Source organism: Mixophyes fleayi, chromosome 2 (assembly GCF_038048845.1).
Source record: "Mixophyes fleayi isolate aMixFle1 chromosome 2, aMixFle1.hap1, whole genome shotgun sequence".
Classification (NCBI taxonomy): Eukaryota; Metazoa; Chordata; class Amphibia; order Anura; family Limnodynastidae; genus Mixophyes; species Mixophyes fleayi.
Genome location: NC_134403.1, coordinates 194,134,682 through 194,157,939, shown reverse-complemented (window position 1 = coordinate 194,157,939; position 23,258 = coordinate 194,134,682). Strand labels below are relative to the sequence as shown.

The following is a 23,258-nucleotide window of genomic DNA, read 5'->3' as shown; positions in this document are numbered from 1 at the left end:
GTATATTGATCAACATGGGTGCTAAGCATACGCTAGAGATGGTCAGTGTACTGCCTAAGGAAGGCCCTATTGGTTTAGCGAGGTTTCTCATGTGTAAGAAATATGGTGCATACGCAACTGTGTATTGTGACACGTGGGTCAAGATGACCAAAGCTTGTGATAGGCCTTTCCCAACAATAGGAAGTTTTAATGCAGAGGTACTAAATACTGTAAAAGATAAAGTATGGTTGATTACCTCAACGAAAGTGAGGTATAAACATAATGATTGTTTAAAATTGTGGCAAATGGAAGGTAACACGTGGCAGAGCAGCGAATGCAAACTGGAAGTAGGCGTGGCGAAAAGCGCGCGCAAGGCGGATGTAACCGTTGAGAAGGGTGGCGAACTCAGCGCAAGCGCGCCCCCGCCACCTTAGCTGTAGGAGTACTGATGGATGGCCTTAGAGAAATCTTAAAGACGAGAGTACAAACCACATTACCTAATTGGAGAGGTGTCACGGTAGACTCTCTTAGGGAGTCTGCTGTGGAGCATGACAAAAACCTTTTTAAAAAAAGGGAAGAGAAAAGTGATAGGTTAATGACGGTAAGTATACAGGCTCTAGAAGGGGTGCATACACGACCACCAGCATACAACCCATATAACAAGAAACCTAAAGTGATCAGGTGTTTCAACTGTAACGAGGAAGGATATTACATAAGAGATTGTAAAAAGGAAACACTCAATACACAGAGGGGTGGGTCACATAGATATCCTCCAAGGAGGGATTCACATAGACTAGAAGACTCACATCTAACTGCGCATATTACAGCAGCAAATGCTGCGCGGGAAATCAATAGTCAGCGCTAGGGGTCAGGTCATACCTGTAGTCTACAGCCAGTGAGGTTAACTGAGAGTCAGAGTGAAGAACCAAAAATGATAGTTGACATAGCTGGTAGGAAACAAACTTTTCTTGTAGATACAGGGGCGGCCCGATCTGTGATAACCTCTCATTTCAATCTACAGGTGACCAGTAAAACCATTCCAGCTATGGGGGTAACGGGAAAAGTGTTACATTATCCTCTAACTAAACCCGCTGAAGTTACTATCGGGCCTCTGCATACTAAGCATTCGTTTCTCTTGGCTGCAGCGGCTCCTACTAACTTGCTAGGGAGAGACTTGTTATGTAAAATGGGATGTGTCATATACTGTACTTCTGATGGTGTGTTCTTAGATATACCGGAGAAGGTCGCACATGAGGTACAGGACATATTGGACACCCCTCAAAGGTTAATGTTACACTCTCCTGTTGTAGAACAAAGTCCATCTCAAGTAAAGGGGATGTTGCTGGAAATACCAGGTTCCCTATGGACCAGAGATGGACAGGACACTGGACTGATGGCAAACGTAGCCCCTGTCATGGTCAATCTAAAAAGTGGTAGGATAGCTCCAAAAATCCCACAGTATCCATTAAAACAGGAGGTGGAACTAGGGGTATAACCTGTTATTGAGAGGCTGTTACAACAAGGGATTTTAATTCGTACAGCCAGTACAGCAAATAGTCCCATTTTCCCTGTGAAGAAGAGTGGGGGGAGGGGCTATAGATTAGTCCAGGACTTAAGGGGAATTAATAAAGTTGTTGAGAGCCAATTCCCCGTAGTGCCAAATCCAGCTGTCATCCTCATGCAGATTCCACTGTCTGCTAGTCATTTTACTGTAATTGATCTATGTTCTGCCTTCTTCTCAGTCCCTCTTCACTCTGACTGCCAATACCTTTTTGCATTCTCCTACCGGGGAGTGCAATACACATGGACCAGACTACCCCAGGGGTTCATTGCCAGTCCCAGTATTTTCTCCCAAGCCTGACATGACTGTTTGCAATCCTTTCAACTCCACAATTGGTCTGTTCTAATTCAATATGTGGACGATTTGTTGCTGTGCTCTGACTCTTTTATGTCATGTTTACATGATACTAAATTGTTGTTGCTCCATCTCTCACAAACAGGGCACAAGGTGGCAAAGGACAAATTACAGCCATGTCAGACTAAGGTGAAATACTTAGGACACTGCCTCACTAAGGGGCTAAGACACCTGACAACCGACAGAATTGAGGCCATACAACACATGACTCTGCCGCAGAGCCAGAAGCAGATTCGTACTTTCTTAGGGATGTGTGGATACTGTAGATCCTGGATCCCAGGTTTTTCTATTCTGGCATTACCATTGCAGGAGCTAGTCTCTTCCTCAAAACCAGAACGTGTTGTACACACAGAAGAGTGAGAGCAAGCGTTCTTTAATCTTAAAGATAGTCTGACTAGAACACCTGCATTGGGAATACCTGATTATGAAAAGCCTTTTGAGCTATTTTGTACAGAAGCTGATGGCTGTGCAGCAGGTGTCCTCGCACAGAAACATGGTGACGCTAGCAGACCGGTAGCATACTACAGTGCACAATTAGACAATGTGGCAAGATCACTCCCATTATGTCTCAGAAGTGTAGTAGCAACGGCTCTTCTGGTGAGTAAGAGAGAGGACGTAGTATTAGGACATAATTCAACTATCTACACACTATGCTGTATCAGCTCTGTAAAATTCAGCCCAAACCAGACATGTTTCTTCAGCTAGATTCACAAAGTGGGAACTAGCCCTGATGGCACCTTAAAACATCACCATCAAACGATGTAGCACCTTAAATCCAGCTACATACCTTCCATATGTGTCTCTAGAGACACAAAGGGTGGGAGGTGAGGAGACCCTGGTTGATGATGAGTTAGGCAAGAAAACTGACACGCATGACTGTATGGAACACCTGAATCAGACCTTTACTGCAAGGCCCGACATACGTGACACCCCCTTAGAAAATGTAGATTTTACGTTTTATACAGACGGAAGTTGCCATAGACAGACAGAGACAGGAGAGCTATGTACTGGTTACGCTGTTGTAGACGATCAGGATGTGGTAGAAGCTGAACCCCTTGGTCCACCTCACTCAGCCCAGGTGGCGGAACTAGTAGCACTAAGGAGAGCGTGTGAATTGGCAGAGGGTAAATCAGCCAATATATATACTGACTCTAGGTACGCCTTCGGGGTAGTGCACAATTTTGGGGCCCTTTGGCGTCTTAGAAATTTTACGACAGCAGCAGGTACACCAGTGGCACACTCACAACACATAAAAGGACTTCTGACAGCGATACAGTTACCCAGAACAGTAGCCGTCATAAAGTGCAAAGCCCATACCTTTGAAGAAGACCCAGTGTCATTGGGCAACAACAGGGCAGACGAAGCTGCTAAATGGGCAGCAGGACAACCTATGACTGTATCGACCGAGACTATGATGGTTTTTCAGACATTAGACATGCAGAAATTAATTGAAATGCAAGATTTGTGTTCCCTGCAGTAAAGGGCGGTCTGGAAGGCGAAGGGATGTGGTCAAGAGTCCTCAGGACTCTGGAGGGATGGACAAGGTAAGCCTGTAGCTCCCCGAACATAATATCCAAGCCTGGCTGAAGCAGCACACGGCCTGACTCACCTGGGTAAAGAAGGTATGTGCAAACTGGTGAGAGCATACTAGTGTGCTCCAGGATTTTCCTCTCAGGCTGGTAAGAAAGCAATGTCATGTCTTACTTGTTTGAGGAAAAATGTTGGGAAAACTATTCCAACTGAGCCATCCCACATCCCTCCTACAGACGGACCTTTTCAGGTAATACAAATTGACTATATCCAATTACCACCGTGCAGGAATTTAAAGTATGTGTTAGTGTGTATTGATGTGTTTTCCGGTTGGGTAGAAGCATATCCGGCAGCCACTAATACTGCTGTGTTCACTGCAAAGAAAATTGTACAATACTTTGTGTGTAGGTTCGGTATCCCTAGAATCGAAAGTGATAGGGGTACCCATTTTACTGGTGATATCTTCCAAAATATGTGTAAACTCATGGGAATCAGTAGCAGACTTCACACCCCTTACCGACCACAAGCCAGTGGTAAGGTGGAGAGAGTAAACGGTACTATAAAGAACAAGCTGGGTAAGATAATGGCTGAAACTGGGTTGGCATGGCCTGAGGCTTTGCCGTTGGTCCTCCATAGCATTCGAACCACTCCTAGACCTCCTCTTAATCTGTCCCCCTTTGAGATACTGTTCGGACGACAACCTCATTTGATCGTGAGTCCACAAGACGACTTGAAGTGTAATAATGAAGTGACTGTACAATATCTTATAAGAATGAGTGGACAGCTAAAACAACAACAAAAACTCAAAATGCTGTCACCTGGTATGCCAGAAACGAACTGTCATGATGTTGAACCTGGAGACTATGTTATGATCCGCAATTTCTTACGTTCAGGTTGTTTAACACACCGTTGGGAAGGCCCGTTCCAAGTGCTGCTGACCAGTACTACATCACTGAAGGTTGCAGAGAGAGACACTTGGGTCCATTCCACCCACTGCAGGAGAGTCCATAATCCAGAAAAAGTGCAAGATAAAACTAAGACCGACGACACAGAGCTGTCACTTGTGAGCCTGTTCCGGGAGACCTAAAGCCTGCAGTCGAGACACCTGAAAAGGAGACGTTGCCTCAGAATTATCTTTCCAGCGATGGAGTGGCGGTTTTTGTTTTTCTTTTGTTCCAGGATTTTCCTTGTTTTTACTCTTTTTAGGACATTCTATTTTTGTGAAGGAGGATGGAGGACGGAGGAGAGTTCTGGGAGTGATACGGATGAAATGGAGGCCGAAGAAAAGTTAATAGGATACTCAGAGAAGCCCATTATCAAACTTGGTCCAGGGGTTATGAAAAAGTCTGCTAGCTCAGGAACTCGGAGGCAGTGTGAGGGGCTATTGTCTGATGAGTATTGTATCTGCAAGTTCTGCGACTCCCTAGTTGAAGAGAGATGCATCCAACGATGCCAGTCCCCCAGTACTCTGAATATAGGCGGGCATCCTTTGGAGGATTATCACTCCCTGGTGGGTAAGGTGCTAAACCAAACCGAGTGTTGGGTGTGCTCTCACGTGCCTCAAGGGCAGCATAATATAGGACTAGTGCCATTACCTCTAAACATATCTGAAGTACTCAAATTGAGGGGTGGGAGGCCCATAGACGGGAGGTACAATAACACTAGGTCCCCTAGTCTGACGCTTCGACAATACTCCATAGGCAGATCTTTGCTGTGCCTAAACATATCTCATGCAAAGCGCCTGGAGAATTGGGAGGCTGACCTATCAGATCAGACAATGGCTCACCACACTCATTTTAGAGGGAGACTCACAAGGTCACTGCTAGGCAGGAATGTTGATGGAGGTCACAAATTAGGGCGTATAACCAAACATAAGAAGATATCCATTGGAAAAGTCATTAATGCCGACACGTGTCTAGAACAAATAGAGACACTGGGCATGGGTAGTTTTATCAAAATTCTGTGTGATATAATTCATGGGCATACTGCTCCTTATGTTCTCCCTGATGATGTGTATTTTGTTTGTGGGAGGAAAGCTTATTCCTGGGTGACTCCGAGTTCCAAGGGCTTGTGTTTCTTAGCTAAACTGGTTCCTGAAATCATGACTATTACTCATAAAGAAATGGTTGGTATTCACAAGACTACATCACCACCATAGATACACACACAGTATGAACACCGTGGCAAGAGAAATATGATTCCTGGTGAGGAACCCATAGCTACAAAATTGATTAGTGAAACTGCTGGTTTCCAAATTATGGTTGCTCTAGATCTCACCAGGACCACTCGGGGAACATTAAACTTTAAATATATCCAAGACCTAGTCAAATTAATAGATAATATCACGTAGATGTATGATGACACTTTCAGGTATACTGGAAGGGAGCTACAAGCGTACAAGAAGGAGTTGGTGCAACATAGACTGGTACTAAATTATCTCACCTCTATTACTGGTGGATACTGTGTGACACAGGCCACCCAGTTCGGTGTCAAATGTTGCACGTACATTACTAATAATACGGATGACCCTAAAGAGGTTATAGACCGGAAGATGGATGAAATTTTACAGCTGAAATGGGAATTTCGAAAGAGCCATAATTCTTTGTTATATGAGGTCGGGGAAAAGGTGGCGGGTTGGTTCTCGTGGTTGAACCCTGTGAAATGGTTCTTCGGTCTGGGGGAGTGGGTACAGGAAATGGTTGCTAGTGTAGGTAAGCTCCTTCTCCTTATACTGGGTGTCATCTTAGCAATAGGTTTAGTTGTCAAATGTGTTCCTACTGTGTTAGAAGTGTGGAAAACGGTCTCATAGGAGTAACACTGAGAAAGAGACTGAAAGGGTGGTACCAGATACCGAGATCATGGTCTGTGAAGAAGTATTGTATAATCCTGAACTTGAAACGGTGATTGGGTGATAGTTTATTACACTATCAAAGGGTGGAGCTGTCGAAGTCAGCAAATTGGATAAAGTCATTTCAATTAAAGTCTAGCAAACTTGGTTGTCTTTGTCTGAAAAGATGCGTACGGTACGCATCGACGTACAAGGGCACGCTACGGCGTGAAAGGGCGTACGCCCACTACACGTGGCAGCAACAGTAATTGGTCTTTTACCATACATTCGCACAAACACGCATACTTATAAAATAGTACACATTAATGGTAGTTGCAACACATAGTCAGTTATGTCGAAATATAGTAGTATTTATATGTTATATCAGAGTTACATGCATATTAGTGAAATACACGGAACGGGTTGAAGGAATAACATCATGAGTGGTATCATAATGAATCTTGTTACATATCCTACTGTTTGGTTCACTCTGCGAGGGAATCGCAGAGTGCATACACAAGTTATGAATGATAGGGAATTATGAACTACTTAAGACTAAGGAATATTGGCGGGAAGAGCAGAGCATACCCCCTGCAGAGATGACCCCCTCCTTTGGATTCCTTAGGATGAACCAGCCAATGATTGACAGCCCCTTGGACATTCCTGAGACCTGGACCAATAGATGCAAGCTATACCATCTTCATTGTATTACTGTATTTGATTGTGTATATAAGCAGCAGCTTGTGATCCAGAGTGCAGACATCTTGTCCCCAGACTTCAGGATTGAATGACTGCACTGGATCCAGAGAGCCTGCGATAAGTAACGGCTGTATTTACTATTACTTCGCTTGAGCATTTTTATTCTACTTATTGCGAATAAATCTTTGTGCTTTGGAAACACAAATCGAGGTTCGACAATCGTTATTGGTTAGCGACAATACGCACATAACACTGTCCTCTCCTGGTTTTCCTCTTACCTCACCAACCGCTCCTTCTCAGTCTCTACACATGACTCCACATCCCCCCCCCTCTTTCCTTACCTGTTGGCGTTCCTCAAGGTTCCATTCTTGGCCCCCTGCTTTATTCCCTCTACACCTCCTCCCTAGGTGTCCTCATCCGCTCCTTTGGCCTCCAGTACCACCTCTATGCTGATGATACCCAAATCTATCTTTCATCCCCTGACCTCTCCCCTTCCCTTCTGTCTCGTGCCTCCTGCTGTCTCTCAGCCATCTCATCTTGGATGTCCCAACGCTTCCTTAAACTCAATATTTCCAAGACTGAACTTATCGTCTTCCCCCCTTCCAGGACTCTCCCACCTCCCCCCCTTTCTATTTCTGTTAATAACACTACCCTTGTTTCTGTCCCTCAAGTCCAATGCCTTGGGATCATCCTTGATTCCTCCCTCTCCTTCTAGCCTCACATTATGTCCCTCTCAAAATCCTGCTACTTCCACCTTCAGAATATATCCAAAATTCACCCCTTTCTCAGCTACGAAAACCCTTGTTCACTCGCCTTGACTACTGTAATCTCCTTCTCTGTGGCCTACCTGATTCTCGCCTTGATCCTCTTAAGTCTATCCTCAATGCTGCTGCCCACCTCATTTTTCTCTCCCGCCGCTCTATCTCTGCTGTCTCCCTCCAACAGTCACTACATTGGCTACCCATGGCCTACAGAATTAAATTTAAACTTCTCACCCTCACCTTTAAAGCTCTTAATCAATCCTCCCCTCCCTACATCTCCAATCTCATCTCTACCTACTCTCCTAGCCGCCCCCTCCGCTCTGCCTCTGACCGCCGCCTCACTGCTTCACTGTTCACCTCTTCTCACTCCCGTCTCCAGGAATTTATCCGGTCTGCTTCCCAGCTGTGGAACGATCTTCCACGTTCCATCAGGTTAGCATCTTCTCTCAAAGGCTTCAAGCGTGCCATTAAGACACATTTCTTTATTCAAGTCTATCAGTCCTCCTCCTAACTCTCTCCCCTAGTTAGTACCTATTTGTACCCCACTATTTGTGTCTGCCATTTCCTTTAGGATGTAAGCTCTCAGGAGCAGGGCCCTCTTTCCTTGTGTGCTCTTTTTACTATTCCAACACCCTCTGTACCTCTTGGCCTGCTTCCCTAGCCCTATTTTCTTAAGCTTCGGCCTACTTCTCGATGATTTCTACCATCACTTTCACTCATTGTCCCAGTAATAATTTGATTTGCATTACCATGTTACCTGTGTCTGTGTATATATTTTTGTTCATTTTTGTTCTTTCTGTATCATGTTGTGTCATGGCTCACTGTTTTTGGTATGTTATGTATGGCGCTGCGGACCCTTTGTGGCGCCTTATAAATTAAAGATAATAATAATATAATATAATAATAATATAATATCCCCATCTTCCCTCCCTGGTCTGCCCTGACCAAGCAACCTCTCTCTATAACCACTCTCTCAGCACTGCTTTGGATGCCGTCGCCCCTGCCACCTCTTTCTGCCGCCGCCCCTTAACTCCGCAACCCTGGCACTCCAATTTCACCCGCTTCCTTCAGAAGTGCACTCGTGTGGCTGAACGCCTCTGGAGGAAATCTCGCTCCCTGCCTGACTTCCTTCAGTTCAAGTTTATTCTCTCCTCCTACTGCTCCGCCCACTCCCTTGCCAAACAATCCTTCTTTAAGTCCCTCATTTCTTCTCAGTCCTCTAATCCCCGCCGTCTCTTTGCCACATTAACCTCTCTCCTCACCCCTCCGCCTCCTCCTATCCCACTCTCCCTCTCTGCTTCTGATTTTGCATCCTTTTTCTCCTCCAAAATTGAGGCCATCAGACTTGATATCTCCTCCTCCCCTCCCTCTCCTGCTTCTCTTTTTGCTCCGCCCTCTTCCCACATTCCACCTTGGTGCTGCTTTCGCCCCACTACGGGCGATGAAGTCAACTCCCTCATTCATTCCTCTCCCCCGTCCACCTGCCACCTTGATCCCATCCCCTCTCACCTTCTCCGCTCCCTCTCCCCCACTGTCTGTGCTTATTTAGCTTCAACCTGTCTCTCTCCTCTGGCACTGTCCCCTCCTCCTTCAAACATGCCCTTATCACGCCTATTCTAAAAAAAACAATCTTGATCCCACCTCACTTGCCAACTACTGCCCCATTTCACTTCTCCCCTATGCCTCTAAACTTCTCGAGCGAATTGTCTGCAACCGCCTCACCTGTCACCTCTCAGAAAATTCCCTCCTTGACCCTCTCCAGTCTGGTTTCCGCTCCCTCCACTCCACTGAAACCGCCTTCACCAATGTAACTAATGATCTCCTCTCTGCTAAATCCAGGGGTCACTTCTCCATCCTCATCCTCCTTGACCTATCCGCAGCCTTTGACACCGTAGACCACCCCCTCCTCCTGCAGACCCTTCGCTCTCTCGGTCTCTCTGGCTCTGTCCTCACCTGGTTCACCTCTTACCTCGCCAACCGCTCTTTCTCTGTTTCCATATCCGGCTCATCCTCCCCACCCTCCGCCCTTCCTGTAGGAGTCCCTCAGGGCTCTGTTCTTGGCCCTCTACTCTTCTCACTCTACACGATCTCCCTCGGTGCTCTCATCACTTCATTCGGTCTTCAGTATCACCTATACGCCGATGATATTCAACTTTACATCTCTTCTCCCGATCTCTCCCCCCCCCCTCCTCTCTCGTGTTTCTGACTGCCTCTCAGCCATCTCCTCTTGGATGTCCTCACGTTTTCTCAAAATTAACATTGCTAAAACCGAACTCATTGTTTTCCCTCCGTCTCATTCCCCTTCTCACCTGGATCTCTCCATCACTGTCAACAACTCCACTATCTCTTCTGTCCCCCAACTCCGCTGCCTGGGAGTCACCCTCGACTCCTCTCTCTCTTTTGTCCCACACATTCAATCCCTTGCCCAATCCTGTCGCTTCCAACTTCGCAACATCGCCCGCATCCGGCCCTTCCTATCACGGGAAGCATCCAAAACTATTATCCACGCGCTTATCATTTCCCAGCTGGACTACTGCAACCTTCTCCTCACCGGCCTCCCCCGCTCTCGCCTCGCCCCCCTTCGTTCTATACTCAACGCAGCTGCGAGGCTTATCTTCCTTTCTCATCGCTCCTCTTCTGCCTCCCCTCTCTGCCTTGCCCTACACTGGCTCCCCTTCCCTTACAGAATCCTTTTTAAACTTCTCACCCTCATCTACAAGGCTCTCTCCCACTCCACTGCCCCTTATATCTCCAATCTCCTCTCCATCCACACTCCCGCCCGGTCCCTGCGTTCAGCCAATGACCGTCGCCTCTCCTCCACTCTGATCACCTCATCCCACTCCAGAATTCAAGACTTCTCCCGAGCTGCCCCCTGCATTGGAATGACCTCCCACGCTCCATCCGTTTGTCCCCCAACCTGTGCTCCTTCAAACGGGCACTCAAAACTCATCTCTTTCGCATAGCCTACCAGCTTTCCACCTAACCCTCTTTCCATGGTCTCTCTCCTCTTTTCGCTTCTCCTCAGTAGCGGGGAGCGCTTGCTACCCTCCTCCGACACCCTCTGTGCCTGTCGTCTGTCTCCCCTCCCCTTAGGATGTAAGCTCGTATGAGCAGGGCCCTTCTCCCTCCTGTCTCACTACCTTCTCTTCTGCTCCAACCTCCATATATTTGCCTTGCCTGGAGCCTTTGAAGTCTTGGTACTACTCGTTTATTGTTCCGTACTGTTATTCCCTGTACTGTCCATTGTTTGTATTGTGTACGGCGCTGCGGAAACCTTGTAGCGCCTTATAAATAAATGATAATAATAATAATATTAATAATAATAATAATAATAAAATAGAGCTGAAAAAACTTTAATGTTGCATTCAGACAATATATTTGGAGTGGCAAAAAAACAAATACAAATTAGTTTTAGAATTCTACAAAAAAGACAAGGGAAAGGGTTTAAACTTCTATAATCAACTGTATGCTGCTACATTAAGCATTGGATTAATAGACAAGACTTATATGTTAATTTGGAAAGTCGAACCTTATCTCTGTGTTGCAATGAATGCACTGTATGTCACCTCTTTTCTGTAAAACACTTATAACGGGAAGAAGATTTTTGAAGATTTTTTTGACAGAGGATAAAATATGGGATAATGAAGAAATAAAGATTCTATCGCTGGAACTTCAGAGGATGGAAGTTTGAAGTCGGGTAGAATGAGGTGACATCCATACATGATGGAAAATGGAGAAAAAGAGGCTTTGTGATAGTGATTGTCATTGTGGGAGTACTCAGCCCAAGGTAAGAGTTCTCTTAAACTCTTTTGGATTGCCAATTAGTTTGTGCATGACAGGAGAGGACCCAGACACTTAAGCAGCTCCAAAATTTTGAGACAAATTATATGTCTTTCCTATGAACAGCTATGCATTTAGAACACCTCATTAACAAAAATTTCAACTAGAGTAGGAGCGTTAGGAAGTCCAGGTAATGAAATAAAGTGGCAGCCTTAGAAAACCGATCCACCTCCACCCAGATGGTTTCTTCCACAAATTAGAAGGCACAAGATTTTATCAGAGGTGGCAATTTGCAGAGATTGAAGACTTAAAATGGGCTGATTGTTAAAAGAATGCTCAGAATCCAAAATCTCAAAAGAACAGGAGAGAGCATCAGCTTTCTTATTCTTGTCTCCTGGCCAAAAAAGTGATTTGGAGATAGAATTAGGTAAACAATAAAAAAAAACATGTATTCTAACACGGCTTTAAACATTGAGCATTCAGCAGATATGACACATTTTTGTTGTCAGTGTAAACAGTTTCTGGGAACTGAGAACCCTCCAGTAGATGTCTCCATTCCTCTAATGACAATTTCATTGCCAGCAATTCCTTGTCAACAATGATATAATTTTCTTCTCACAGGAAGAAATCTCAGAGAATGAAAAACCACAAGGATGGAGCTTACCAGAGGGTAAACAATAGGGGCCTGATTCATCAAGGTAAGCATTCTGAGCGCAATGTGCATTTGTTCAAATACATACATGCACTGATGAATTCGGGTGTAGGTCTGCTCTGCTCTACTATGCAAGACACTGCAGGATACATCCAAAACCTATGTAAATAATATAACAAATTTATTGCAAATAATATATAAAAAAAATTTGGTGCACAAATAGTAGGTATAAAGCATCAAATCTCAACATATAAAACCAAAATGATAAGCATATCTGCTGGGATTGCAACCTGCAGTATAGCACGTTGTAAAAATTCCATATGTATACTAAAACCACATTAAATAATGCAATGATATCATAGAGAACAGTGTGTCCATAAATCTCAAAATCATCAATTAAACACTCATCAGATTTTCACACAGTAACGAGATGTTACTCCAGAATAACGTGTAAAAACGGGATGTTGATCCAGATTAGAAAGCCAAAGATCTCAGATAGGAACTTTAGGGTTTTTACCCAGTATAATAATGTCCATAGACCGCTTGTGATATCAAAATAGGAACAAATATCAACAGTAATAAACCGCTGGAGAGATAACTCACGGACTTCCCCGCTGGATGAGACATTGATGGAACTCCCAGTAACATGCGGTGACGTGATTTAGTGGGTGCGCACCCTCTTCATGTTCATCCGGATACAAACAGCGGTATGATAGTTCCTAGGTAAAGAGCGGTACACAGTCCCGATAGACAATCGCTGTAAGATCCTTTTAGGTCTTAAGTAAATGGATGATCGGACACACTGCAATATCAGCTGCGGTTTATTACTGTTGATATTTGTTCCTATTTTGATATCACAAGTGGTCTATGGACATTATTATATTGGGTAAAGACCCTAAAGTTCCTATGCTTTATACCTACTATTGGCGCACCAATTTTTTTTTATATATTATTTATATTATTTGCAATAAATTTGTTTGTTATATTATTTACATGCCGGTTTGATATTTGAGACATTACACTATTTGAAACGTATCTCTGGGGGTTATATTGCGCTGGTTGCTTTTCTTGTTCTATATTTATTTTGGGCTTGACCTTGCCCATTTTCCAGCTGCATCTGACCCTGCCAGATATTGATAGAAATCATTTTTTAAGCGCCTGAGAATATAGATTATCAATACCTATGTGGAATATAAATTTGCAAGAGAACACACAGAAAAAAAAAATATTAAATGAATGTTACCTGTTAATAATATAGGCATTAGTGATGAAACAGTAAAAGAAAAGAAAAAAAAAGTTTTTTTTTTAATATTGTATCCCCCCATGAAATACATTTATTAGGATGTTCTTAATGTCTAATGAACATAAAATACCTTTTTACAGTTGCTCCTGATTGCAAACACATATTATAGCACACATACACGACTGTCATGACTAGAGCTGTAGCTGGAGACTACTTAGACTAGAGCTGTAGCTGGAGATACAGAAAGCAGAACAGAAAATCAAATAACTTTGAGATGCCCAGAGTTTGATTCGGATGTGGCTGCGTGCGCTTGTGGTTGTCATGCCCTCACTGTACATTGACTACAGCAAAACGCCCCTTCCCCGCCCTTTCACTCACTCAAATTGTAAGCTGTAGTAAGTATCCTTTGCATTCGAAGACGGAGCCGTCAGGGCTTTGTTTGCTGGTGTATGTCCCGGTTTGAGTGATTTAGCGTATAATGCACTCAAAATTGATGAATCAGGCCCTAGGAAAGAATAGCACCTACTCCTATTGAAGAAGTGTCAACCTTGATGAAAAAAGGTTGTGAAAGATTAGGTTGCCTCAGAAAAAGAGCAGAAATGAAAGCTAGTTTTAAAAGCTCAGATAGCCTCAGACAACCACTTCAAGATATTGGCATTTTCGTGCTAAGAGCCATGATAGGGGCCACAAGAGTAGAATACCCTCAGATAAACTGGTGATAGTAATTGGCGAACCCTAATAATCGCTGGATAGCTTTTAGACCAGATAACTACAGCCTATTGATAACAGCCTGAATTTTCTCTGGGTCCATCTGTAAACCTTAACCTGAAGCAATGTACCTTAAAAAGACACACTCCCTTGTTTGGAAATGTATTTCTCGAGTTTGCAAAACAACTGATGTTTCTGAATACGGGTGAGTCTTGGAGACTACTATGAGAATGTATGTCTCTAGAGAATATTAGAATATCATTGAGATACACAGATGCAGATTAAATTGCAAGCCTAGGAATGGTCTAGTATAGAAAAATGCTGGCTCCTTTAATGCGGTGAAACAATTCTATGATGAGGGGAAGAGGAGCTCTGAGGTCCATGGATGGGTGTCAGAGGATTTCCTAGAAGGGAATACTTTTTTTTTAGACAAGTAACTTTGTAATCAGAACCCCACAAAAGAATTTGTGCAGACCGCCAGTCTAAGATGGGTGAATGAAGCCGGAGCCAGAGCAAATCTTCATACATAGGTAGAGCCAATTTGTTACAGTTATCGGCTATTGTCATAAGCTTGCAGAACTAGTGATAGAGGTCTTCGCCTATAGCAGCCGCCTTTCCCATATAGCTTGTCGCGCTCACAGGTACTTAGATGTAGCTTATTTGCAATACTGCAGCAGGGGAATTGGAGGCGGTAGACTGGAAGGTAGCGGACAGTCAGAAGCAGACCGAGGTCAGAGGCCTGGAGCAGATAGAGAAATTAAAAACAGACAGGGTCAGGGCTGGCAGCGAGCAGGAAAATCCAAAAGACAAGTCAGAGGTCAGGGCAATCAGCATATAATCTAAGTCCAGATCAAGCCAAAGGTCAGTAACAGGAAATCAATCAGGAGTCAGCAGACAAAACAGAAGCAGGACAGCAATCCACAGAAATGAACACTATAATCGACAGGGAGACTAAGCCCTCCCTGCCTTAATTACCTAAGTAAACCAATAAGAAAAGAAGGGACCCAAGATGAGTAATCAGCCTCAGTAGGCTGTTGACTGACAGGTGAAATGTATGCACGCCCGGCTACCTCTCAATGCTGGGACACAGCACTAACTAGCAGAGCGTCCCGACCTTTGCCTAGGTGACAGCTGGGACAAAGCAGAAGTGTCATTGATGAATCACCATAGTGATGGCCGGAACGTGGCCACAGAGTAAACAATGAGCTACAGCAGTTTTCCAGGGAATTGAAGAACTCCTTGAGGTATCCAAGAACATTCTTCCAGGCCATAACCCTTCCAGTGTACCAGGAAGTGGACATGTCCTTGAACTTTTTTGGAGTCAAAAATTTTCTTCACAACAAATTCCTGGCGACCAATAACTTTGACAGCACGGGGTCTGTGAGCCTGATGAGGCCTGAACTTACGAGACAGAGTAATTGGTTTGAGAAGTGAACAATGAAAGATGTTCGGAATTCTGAGAGAATGAGGGATATTCAGTCTGAAGGTTACAGGATTGATTTGCTTGACAATAACGAATGGTCCAATGAACTTGGGACTGGGTTTCTTGCAAAGTTGTCGAAGATTAATATTTTGTGTAGAGAGCCAAACTCTATCGCCAACTTTAAAAGAGCATTGTCTCCGATGCAAATCGGCAAAGAGTTTAGATCTGAAAGAGGCTTGCTTGAGGGCCGCATGCACCAGCTGAATGGCAGTACTGCGAACATCTGATGAACCTGAGGGAACTATAGAGGCCAAGAAGTTAACCCGAGGATGGAAGCCGAAGTTGCAGATAAAAGGAGACACCTGTGTAGAGGAGTGGCAAGTATTAATGTAGTGTGTGTGTGTATAACTATGTTATGTTATTAACTAGAAAGTAACTAAGTGAACTCCAATCAGTTATTGAAAGAAATCTCATGTAATATGTTAAGTGAACTCTATTAAAAATTTATGAAATGTGTTCATGAAAACCAGACCTTGTTTTAATAAGTTATTGATAGCAGTATCGCGGCTAGACAATTAACATTGTCTATTTTATCAGTTTATTTTTAATTCATGTGTAATCCATTATGCACTTTTTATATTTCGCTACTAGTAAGTTTTAATGATAAATCAATAAAGATATATTTAACAGAATTTGGTTATCAAATTTAGCAATACACTGGTCCAATTGAGTGCCCCAAAGATCATTCTTTCCCCTCTTTCTTAATGTGAAGCTGGTGTTTACCTGAGACTACCGCAAGGAGGTATGGGCTTCACGATATACGCCACTCAGGGAGCGGCCACCGCCGTGGAGGAGTAACCCAATGGCGCCTTGAGAATGGTACCGAGAGCCACCTCGATGGAGGTGAAGCTTCATATCCATTCACAAAATGGAAAAAAGAAGGGGTTACTTCAGTCAGAATGCTGACTGACCCTAGCTTAAAAAAACAACATTATTTTACACCCATGCAGTCTCTAAGTGAAACTGGGTATACACTACAAGTTTTTCACCTGATTATTATGCCAAATCACACGATAAACGACTGTTGGGTCCGATATTGCATTAATGTATACGTTCCCACAATCGTGTTTTATTGTAGAGTTTACAGAGTCACAATTTTTTCAGCAGATGGTGATGACAGATGAACTATTGTACATTACCTTATGAATTCTTATATTTGCAAGAGAATACAGAACCAGGATTGGCAAGTACAATTCCCTCAACTCCAACATAGCACAATTCTAGCTAACTTGTCACAATTAATTAATCTACACAACATATAGGGAGATTTTGTATATAATATTTTATAGATGATACCTCTCCCCATCTAGGTGTAAAATCATTTATACAGCAGTTACTGCAAAAGGTACAAAAAGCACCAACATGCCAGCCTCTCTATATCACTGTCTATGGTGCTGTCCTGCGATTAAAAAATCCTGGCTTCAAGAGGTTATATCAATTTAAAATTGTCACCTGTGGGCAATCTTAGGTATTCCTTGTTACGAGTGGCGGAGGTGCGTCAAGCCGCCACGACTCGCTTACAGACTGGCTGCATCTGAGCCATCTCCATGGTGACCGGGACGTCACTTCCGGTCTCAGCCGGGACGGTTTGCTACCAAGACGCCGCGCGCAGACATGAGGGGCAGTTGGGCGCATGCGCAAACGTCTCAAAATTAATTACAGCCTTCTGAGGCTAATTAATCCTGCTATGCCCCATGGTTTTTATTGGCCCTTCTATGTATTAAAGACAGGGAGGGCTTAGCCTCCCTGGCGGTTATAGCGTTCAGTTCCTGTTAGCTGACCTGCTCCTGTCTGTTGTGCTGATTCTTGGATTGATTACTGTGTATGATCCTTAGCTCGTTTCCTGGACTTTGATTACTTGCTGGTGGCCCGACCTTTTGCTTGTTACTCGGATACCCTTGCTTGCTGCCGGCCCTGACCTTTGCCACGCTGCCTGCTTCTGTCTTAGAACCCGGCTTATTCCTGACCATCGTTATCTCCTGTCACCGCCTCCTACTCTGTGCTACGGTGTTATTGATAAGCTTACACTTTGCTGCGTTTAAGACCTGGGAGAATCTGAGTACCTGTGAGCGTAACAAGCTCTAAGGGAAAGGTGGCTTCTATAGGTGAAGACCTCTACTCCTAGTTCTGCAAGCTTATGATAACAGCCATTAGCCGTAACATTCCTATAACAATAGCAAAATTAACAAGGGGAAGCAAAAAAGCTAAACACTATTATATCTGCAGTGGGCAAAAAAATGTCATCTTCAACAATTCAAACACATGTATTGAGACAACGCCACCTTCTATGACAGTGTTTAAGGAGAAGTTATTCTACATCTTTAAAATATACTGTCTAGAAGCAGCCTTACACAAGAAACAAAGAATTTAAAATTTTTTTTTCGGTTTGGGAAAGTTTTATTGAAACACGCTCTGAAACAATCAAGTCAGAAATTAAAACTCGTTTTCACATGACAAGTTAGTATGAAACAAGATTACTGTTTGGAGACCATCCAATTCTAATGTAAACTATATCTGGGTTAACACGAGGGGCCTTCACCCCTCTGTCACACCTTACCCCTCCTCCCCCCATATCCTTCCCTTTCCCAACATGTTTTATTGTTCATTTACCTGAAAACTAAAACTCACTAATTTCAGGTTATGTAAGTTGGATGCTGAAAACTCATTTAATAATCATACAAATTAAACTACCTACAATTAATATTTACTGTATTTCCTTGAAAGGAACTTTGTTAATATATCCTCAACTGTAACAATTATACAAGAAATACTATTTGATGTGTTATTGTGATTCAATTAAAAAAGAAAACATTTTTTTAAAAAAGACCACTGGATAATATAATTTTGATCTCACGTAATTTGAATATGCTAATTATTTTTAAGATTTAAGCTCAATATTCATCAGAATCTTTTTTTAAATGATTTGGTAGAGCTATTTGTCTGATTTGGATTTTGTGTACTGTTACTGTTAAAGGCTAATTCCACCCAAAATAAAAAAAAAATAGCTTGGGGTGGAAATAAATAAGCTAAAACACAATTTGAAATGTTACTTACCAGCACAGCCTTAATATGTAAGCTCTATAAGGTCTCAAGAAGACCTTCTTGTTAAGCCACTAAGACCAGGGCTTGACAACACTGTGTGAATAATGCATTAGGAATCCCACCATTTCAACAGAGAACAGGTAAGTAGCATTAAAAATTTTATTTGAATAAACCTTTAAAAGCCCCACTAAACCTTATATAAAAGAGCTACCAATAACATTCAAAGCTATGGGCTGATTTTGAGCGAGGAGCAAATTCTGCTACTGGGTGCAAATTCTGCACCTGATAAAAACATTTTGTGTTGCAGGGTGTGGGAGGTGTAAAATGTACAATGTTACTTAAAGTCGTGATGGGGCATGGATTAGCACAACCTCTAAAATGCAGTGTAAAAATAGAGCAGTCCAGTATATATGTGCAACATGCGAGAGTAAAGCTGGGTACACACTACAGAAATTTTGACTAACTTTTTATGCCGAGCGATTTTACATGCAATCGATAGTCCGATCGCTCGGTCCATGGACTGCATACACACTAGCCTTGTTTAGGACGAGAAAGGGAAGAGCGGACGTCCCTTTAGCGACTTTTTACAGCCATGTTGTCGTGAGCAATGATTTTAATTTCGTACACACTGCAGCGACATTTGCGGGGAAATGTGCGAGATGCCGGAGACATTAGCATAAAGGGGCGGACTCTGCACTATAGTTAACTCCCAAAACAGCTTAAAAACAGAAGGCTACACTGTCCCTTCATTCATTCCCATTTGGAAACGTACAATGGCTACAAAACAAGAACAAGCAGCTGCACTTCTCATGCTTACTGTGGCAAGAAGACTGCTGGTACGGAACCGAAGGAAAGAAGGAGAAAGAATAGATCTTGTTGGAGCAAAGAGTGGTTCAAGAGGAGAGACACGTTCTGCCATATGCCCCTGCTGCAGGAGATACGGGACAACAACCCCGATGATTTCAAGAATTTTCTTCGTAAGAATGATTCTACTTTTCAGGAACTGCTCCAACTTGTAACCCCTCTCATCCAGCGGGAGAACACCCATTTAAGGAGACCCATACCGCCAGAGCAATGACTGGTGGCAACCCTACATTTTTTGGCAACAAGGAAAACACTGGCAGATCTGAAATACAGTACGGCTATTTCACCTCAAGCTCTTGGCATGATAATACCTGACACCTGTGATGCTATAATTGAAGTTCTCAGTGACCAGTATATGAAGGTTTGTGAAAAGCAACAGTATTTATTGTAAAAATATTGTTTTACATATTAACATATTTAACGTTGTAAAAATACATTTAACTTGGAATGTGCAAATCATAAATTGTTAGGACCAGCGCAATAGTTTATAAATGTTGGTAGTGCAAAATTTCGCTTGTGTCCATACCAGGTGTGTCCCCAGCGTAATGTGGCATCCTTACTGATGGTAATAACGTGGATGTCATACAAGGTTGAGACATGCCGCTTTGTCCACCCATGGTCTGAAATGTGTATGCTTGTTGGTGTCTATGGTTAGTTGAGGAAAGACATGTGTCCAGCCACAAATCTTCAGTGGAAGCCCTACACATGACGTCGCACAGCAGCCGCTCCATTTCAGTTTGTATGCGCTTGCTACTACTTCTCATTTTGCTAGCTAATGTTGATGGGAGTAACTCAAATGTGTCCTGTTCCTTTCTTGGTGTTAGCAGAGTGTTAGCGCAATCAAGCATCCTTTCTGCCAGTGCATCACTTTCTGCTATTTCATGTATTCTGCGTCTCTTTCGCTTCTGATTTATTCTTGCTGGTGTATCATCTTGGGTCTCATCTTGCCTGTCAGCAGTTAGCTGGCTTTCACGTGGAGTGGGATAAATTGTTGTAGCATCCGGGTCTTCAACTTCCAGCAGGAGCCCATCAGACAGTAGTGCAGGCTGAAAAAGAGCAAACGAATGAGGGGATGTAATTGCATGCATGTTCAAATGTAAACTATGTACACATCATTATGTTTCAGTTCCCATCGAGCGAAGCAGACTGGAAAGTGATAGCGGAAGACTGTGAGAGACTGTGGAATTTCCCAAATTGCGGTGGTGCTATTGATGGCAAACATGTCTGAATCATGCCACCATCAAACAGTGGATCTTTCTACTACAACTACAAAGGGTTTTTCAGCATTATTTTAATGGCCATCGTTGATGCGAACTATGAATTCTTATTTGTGGACATTGGGAAAAATGGAAGAGTCTCAGATGGGGGTGCATTGGAGCACACTGCCTTCCATAAGAAACTAAAAAACAATGCCCTAAACCTTCCATTGCGGAGCAGCACAAAATATGGATTAAACTTTGTGTTTGTGGCAGATGACGCCTTTGCATTGCATGGGAATGTATTAAAACCGTACCCGCAAAGAAATATGACCCATGAAAGGCGTATATTTAATTACAGACTGTCACGTGCTCGGCGTGTTGTTGAAAATGCCTTTGGGATTCTAAGCAACAGGTTCAGAGTTTTTCAGTCGCCAATCAACCTGCGTTTGGACAAATTTGACAAAGATGTGATGGCCTGTTGTGTTCTGCGTAACTTTCTGCGGCGTAAAAGCAACAGTGGCCTTACCACCCAGGTCAATGTGGAAAGTAATGACGAGGACATGGAGGTAGAGGGCTTAACACCATTAGAGTGTGGCCACTCTAAAAACAGTTGTTTAGTGGCAAAATTAAATCGTGAGGACTACCTTTCATATTTCAACGGTGATGGTGCCGTGCCATGGCAAAATGATTGTATATGACTATTTATAAACATGTTATGCATTGTTATTGTGTTGTTGATTGTTTGAACATAAATAAATCTGTTACTGTCACTCACCGGACCGTGAGTGCCTCTTCCCGGACATTTAGGAACCGTGGCCGTCCACCATCCTGAGGGTCTGCGCATGCGCAGCCCTTTTCTATATTTCAGTGTATACTCCTTTAACTTAATTGGCAGATCAGGCAACCTCCCTATATTAAGCACCTGTGGTCAACACCACGTTGCCTGATCTTGGAGTCTCATTCCTCATGAGTCTCTGAAGGTGTTCCTGTATTACTCGTGTATTCAGCCCTGCTGATTCCTGTGGTTTCCAAACCACTTCTATCTCTGTGGTTCCATACCACTTCTACCATCAACTGTATCATCATTACTGTTTGCTCATTGCTATCCGCTGCCTCCGTGCACTCCAGCTTTTACCTCATTCACCTGCTTCTCATCAAGTCTGTTTACTGACTACTATCCGTTGCCTCTGTGCACTACAGTCTCCTGCTTGCAACTTGCCTGTGTTTAACATCGTGACTGCCAGCTGACTACTATCCGTTGCCTCTGTGCACTACAGTCTCCTGCTTGCAACTTGCCTGTGTTTAACATCGTGACTGCCAGCTGACTACTATCCGTTGCCTCTGTGCACTACAGTCTCCTGCTTGCAACTTGCCTGTGTTTAACATCGTGACTGCCAGCTGACTACTATCCGCTGCCTCTGTGCTCTACAGTCTCCTGCTTGCAACTCGCCTGTGTTCAACATCGTGACTGCCAGCTGACTACTATCCGCTGCCGCTGTGCACTACAGTCTCCTGCTTGCAACTCGCCTGTGTTCAACATCGTGACTGCCAGCTGATTGCTACCCGCTGCCTCCGTGCACTACACTCTCATCTCATCTTTGCTGTGGCTTCCTCGAGACTGCCGCTTTTCATTATCATCTGCTACACTTCGTGATCATCTGCTCCTGCCCTGCGCTGCACTCCTGTTTCCCATCGCTGTTGGTTCCTGTGGTTGCTACTGGTTACTTCCGTGTGCCGCTGAGTCCTGCCGCTGTGGTCAGCGCTATCGTCCATCTCCTGCTGATCCACTCTCCACGCCTTCACGTGTTCCACTGGTCTCTACCCTCCTGTCAGCATTGGATTTGTATCTCTTCTACTACCCTCTGCTGGATCATCTCCATTCTCCTGGGTTTCCTATAAGTCCAGTTCCACCTGTTGCTGACTCCTGTGGATTCGTGTCCCTGTCGGTCTACTCACCTGTGCGCTGCACCTGCTGACCGCTGCTTCATCTATCCAGGGACTTCCTATCCAGTCGGCCTCCAGCCGCTCAGGTACCGCTGCAATCCCATCTGACTGCTACTGCTGAACCACGGTATGCATACTTCTCATTGACTGTGCTGTGTATTGCATACCTTGCTGGACTGTGTTTGGTTCTCTCTGGAGTCTGCTATCCGCTGAGTCTATTGCCATCATTGACTGTGTTATCATTGTGCTGGACTACTTCAAGAGACTTTCTAGATTGCAGACCTGCTCAGTCATTTATATATATATATATCTATATTGTGCATATTACTGTGGATCGTGTATAAGGTGCCTGTGTATATCCTGTGTTGCAGTCTTCCCCTGTGCACCTCCTCACATATATATTCAGTGGTACAACTTGCTGATGTCAGACCACTGATCCCTGTTTCCGGTATCACCTGTTCCATCATTCTCTCACATAGCAGTGGTACAACTTGCTACCGCAGACCACTGACTACCTGGATACCTCCACTTGGATTCCATTCCTTCACTCAGACAGCGGTGCAACTTGCTACCCGCAGACCGCTGACTCTCATCACCTCCTTGTTTCTGTTGGACATTCCTCCTCACTATAG

General features: G+C 43.8%; 1 protein-coding gene across 2 annotated transcripts in view; it reads right to left on the bottom strand.

Annotated features, from left to right (window-relative positions):
* LOC142138501 (zinc finger and BTB domain-containing protein 8A.2-like) overlaps positions 1-23,258 on the bottom strand; it is a 72,061-nt gene that overhangs the window by 10,661 nt on the left and 38,142 nt on the right. The window contains exon 4 of one of the 2 annotated variants that reach the window (XM_075195230.1): positions 19,760-20,529. The exons of the other annotated variant lie outside the window; for it this stretch is intronic. Coding sequence (XP_075051331.1) covers positions 19,969-20,529 — 561 coding nt within the window. The 3' untranslated portion in view covers positions 19,760-19,968. Of the gene's footprint in view, positions 1-19,759; positions 20,530-23,258 lie in introns of those variants that run through there. 2 annotated transcript variants of the gene reach the window in all.